This window comes from Rhinopithecus bieti, unplaced genomic scaffold (assembly GCF_001698545.2).
Source record: "Rhinopithecus bieti isolate Rb0 unplaced genomic scaffold, ASM169854v2 scaffold_38787, whole genome shotgun sequence".
NCBI lineage: Eukaryota > Metazoa > Chordata > Mammalia > Primates > Cercopithecidae > Rhinopithecus > Rhinopithecus bieti.
Window position 1 is genome coordinate 35,373 of NW_016815881.1, and position 4,000 is coordinate 39,372.

At 40.0% G+C, this 4,000-nt stretch overlaps 1 protein-coding gene across 1 annotated transcript in view; it reads left to right on the top strand.

Moving 5' to 3' along the window:
• TBC1D8B (TBC1 domain family member 8B) overlaps nt 1-4,000 on the top strand; it is a 33,724-nt gene extending 29,724 nt beyond the window's left edge. Inside the window, exons 13-14 of the mRNA XM_017854104.1 lie at nt 385-473; nt 2,487-4,000. Of these exons, the coding sequence (XP_017709593.1) occupies nt 385-473; nt 2,487-2,843 (446 nt within the window). The 3' untranslated portion in view covers nt 2,844-4,000. The remainder of the gene's footprint in view (nt 1-384; nt 474-2,486) is intronic.

Sequence of the window (4,000 nt, forward strand, 5' to 3'; positions counted from 1 at the left end):
GGAAGGAAGGAAGGAAGGAAGGAAAGAAAGAAGGAAGGAAGGAAGGAATAAAGGAAGGTTGGAAGAAGATTAGAGTGGGGAGAAGATTCTGTTTTCTGAGGCCTGCCCCTGTGGCCTAATACACCCAACATTATAAGAAAATACTGTAACAAAGGACTATGGGAGTTGTGAACTAGGAACCCAGAAAAATATATTATATATATATTTATATTTATATAGGAACACTAAAACTGTAGATTAAGAAAGAAAATGTTACAATATATTATCATGAAGTATATCTTTTGTATATGATTTTTATTTACAAGTAAACTTTTCTGGTAGGATGATTGACTTGTAGAATTCTTAAGTTGGAATTGCTTTTGTAAATTGACAGGTATCTTCTAGGAATATCTATGGATCATCAAGGTGCAATTAGCAGGCAAACCAGTTTATCTGTCAACTTCGGCCCCACTTCAGCCTTTAAAGAGAAACATGTCCAAATGGGTTCCTTGGGCTGGGCACGGTGGCTTATGTTTTTTCTATCCCAGCACTTTGGGAGGCCAAGGTGGGAGGTTTGCTTGAGTCCAGGAGGTCAAGGTTGCAGTGAGCTGTGGTCGTGCTACTGCACTGCAGTCTGGGTGACAGAACAAGACTCTGTCTCAAAAAAAAAACAGTGTTCCTTGGAGTCACCTTGTACTACTAGCTGGTCCCAGAACTTATTCTTCCTTAAATTTTCTTTTTTATTTTTGAGACAGAGTCTGGCTCTCTCTCCCAGTCTGGACTGGAGTGCAGTGGCACGATCTCGGCTCACTGCAAGCTCCGTCTCCTGAGTTCACGCCATTCTCCTGCCTCAGCCTCCCGAGTAGCTGGGACTACAGGCGCCCGCCACCATGCCCGGCTAATTTTTTGTATTTTTTTTAGTAGAGACAGGGTTTCATCATATTAGCCAGGATGGTCTCGATCTCCTGACCTTGTGATCCGCCCACCTTCTGGCTGAGCTACCCACTCCAGCCATTTTGGATTAAGTGGAACTCATTTTTAATTGTTAGAATTGGTTAACGAATGAATGATTTATGTGTAGGGAAATACGGTGTAACCATAATAGGTCCTTTACCTGATGTACACAGCAAGTCAGTAAACCGAGACATCAGGTTGCAGCAGAGAAAGAGGTTTGATTGTAGGGTTGCTGAATAATATAGGAGGAGGCCTCAAATCCATCTCCTCGAGGAGTTTGAGACTAGGGTTTTTAAGGGGTTTGGAGTGGGCCAAAGTGTGGAGATCATTGGTCGAAGAATGCAGGGTGTAATCATTGGACGGGGAGATGAAGAAACTATTCTCATGCTGGTTTTGTTCTTCTGTCGGGGTCTTCAAACTGGTTTTCATCAGCTATTTTGCTGGAATTCAGGATTAAACATCTTAAACAATTCTTAAACAAAAGCCTTATGATTCTAATGTCAGTGACTTTTCATTACATGGAAGCAGGTCCAAGTGCAGCCTAATTTATGCATAATTATAACTATATTTCTGTCCAGAATTCTTGTTCACCCTGTGAGGACAGCTTCAAAGGGACTTTGCCTAATTAGAAGTACCACCTGGCCAGCACAGTGGCTCATGCATGTAATCTGAGTGCTTTGGGAGGCTAAAGTGGGAGAGGATCACTTGAGGCCAGGAGTTTGAGATCAGGCCAGGAGTTTGAGATCAGCCCAGGCAACATAGTGAGATCCTGTCTCTACAAAAAATGTGAAAATTAGCCAGGAATGGTGGCATGTGCCTATAGTCCTAGCCACTTGAGAAGCTGAGGTGTGAGGATCACTTGAGCCCAGAAGTTGGAAGCTGCAGTGAGCTATGATTGTACCACTGTACTCAAGCCTGGACAACACAGCAAGACCTTGTCTAGGAAAAAAAAAAAAAAAAGCACCTAACATTTAAGTAATGCTGGCAGGCAAACAGTCCAGGAATTAGTCTGGATAAAATGTACTGCTATTAGGCAATAAGTGAGAGCATCTAAATGCAATTTTTTTCCATGCTTCATACTCATCTTTTTTTTAAGATGGAGTTTCTCTCTTGTTGCCCAGGCTGGAGTGCAGTGGCACAATCTCGGCTGACTGCAACCTCTGCCTCCATGGTTCAGGCAATTCTTCTGCCTCAGCCTCCTGAGTAGCTGGGATTACAGGCGCCTGCCACCACGCCCAGCTGATTTTTTGTATTTTTAGTAGAGACGAGGTTTCATCATGTTGGCCAGGCTGGTCTCGAACTCCTGACCTCAGGTGATCCACCTGCCTCGGCCTCCCAAAGTGCTGGGATTACAGGCGTGTGCCACTGCGCTTGGCCCATACTCAACTTTCTAGAACCAAGATTTATTTTGGGATTAATCACCAGTTCTTATAACTTCTAGGGTGAAGCTTCTGTGGTACAAATCCTATATAGGAGACTATTCACTTCTAAGTTCTCTTTATATTTGCTAAGTCTAATATTCAAATGTGATATTTTCAACTTGTGTCTTCTAGTTTCAGTTTATTCAGTTTTCAAAGACCCTCTATAACTTATTTCATGAGGACCCTGAAGAAGAATCATTATATCAAGCCATTGCTGTTGTAACCAGCCTTTTACTCAGGATGGAAGAAGTTGGAAGGAAACTACATAGCCCTACATCATCAGCCAAAGGATTCTCTGGTACTGTCTGTGCTTCTGGAGGACCCAGTGAGGAAAAAACAGGGAGCCAGTGGTCATTTGCATTTGAACAGATTCTTGCATCGCTGTTGAATGAACCAGCATTGGTGAGGTTTTTTGAGAAACCCATAGATGTAAAAGCCAAGCTGGAAAATGCAAAAATTTCTCAGTTAAGGTCTAGAACCAAGATGTAAATCCCTAGGAATTGCCTATCATAGACCACCAGTTTACTAAGATTCCTGTAGCTGTCAGCTTGATTCCTGTGAATAGGGCTCAGGGATTTATCTTGTTAAAAATGTGTCTGAAGGCCAAAATATATATCCAGAAGCACAATGCATCATTTCTTTGTTGTTGATAATGGGCTTTGTTAGCACATTTTTAAAAAAACAAAAAACAAAAACAAACCACATTTGTTATCTCAAATTTTGATGATATTCTCAAATACAAATATACTTTTTTATATTTCACAATGTATGCAATATCAGGGGAATATGCTAAATGTTACCACCAGAGGGCACAAGCATATCACTTTTAGTAAGGAAATTACTAGCTTGTGTTGCTATTTACATATGAATTACTGACGATTTTGAAAAGACAGTGTTATGCTTGGGTGTTAGTGAGGCTGATATGTCATGTCAATTGATAAACCCTACTTTCCAAATTATCTAGATTACCATTTGGAGCCCTTGTTTTCAAGTTATCTAACTGAAATATTATTAACTTTTAAAGTTAATCTCATTCAGTCTTCTAGTAATAAATGGTTTTTTAAGTACCTTCTACAGTCTTCCTACCTGAGGGGTTCAGAGGCTGCTGACTCATCCTGCTAACTCTGTTACTGATAAAAGCAAATCAATAACTCTAAATTCTGGGCCGGTATTAAGAAAAAAACAATATTGGATTTGGATTTAAGCTGGATAAAACCAGCCTTCTGAGAAGGGCTAAGAAACGGTTCAATTAAATGTATAGGTCTTTCATTAGACCAAGAAATCACTAGAAATTCTGGGCACTGCTGTTTGTGGCATTTGTCTCAGAGTAGCTTATGACTGCTTTGGTTCTAGCTGTAGATTTTGGATTTTCACCAGTCATATGTTAATTTACATTAGATAGTAAAGAATGGCTACACTAAGACTGAATTATCTTATAGTCTGGCAAGCACATAAAGTATACTTGTATGTAATGATTGCCAAGGTAACAGAATTGCTGACATCAGTCTAAAAAGTTTTGACTATCCAATTTAGATGTGTAATTTCTATATACTTTATGCGCTTATATTTCAATCATTACACAGACACAGACAGTCCATTTAGAGATAATGGGCTTTGTTAGCACTTTAAAAAAAAAAAAAAAAAAA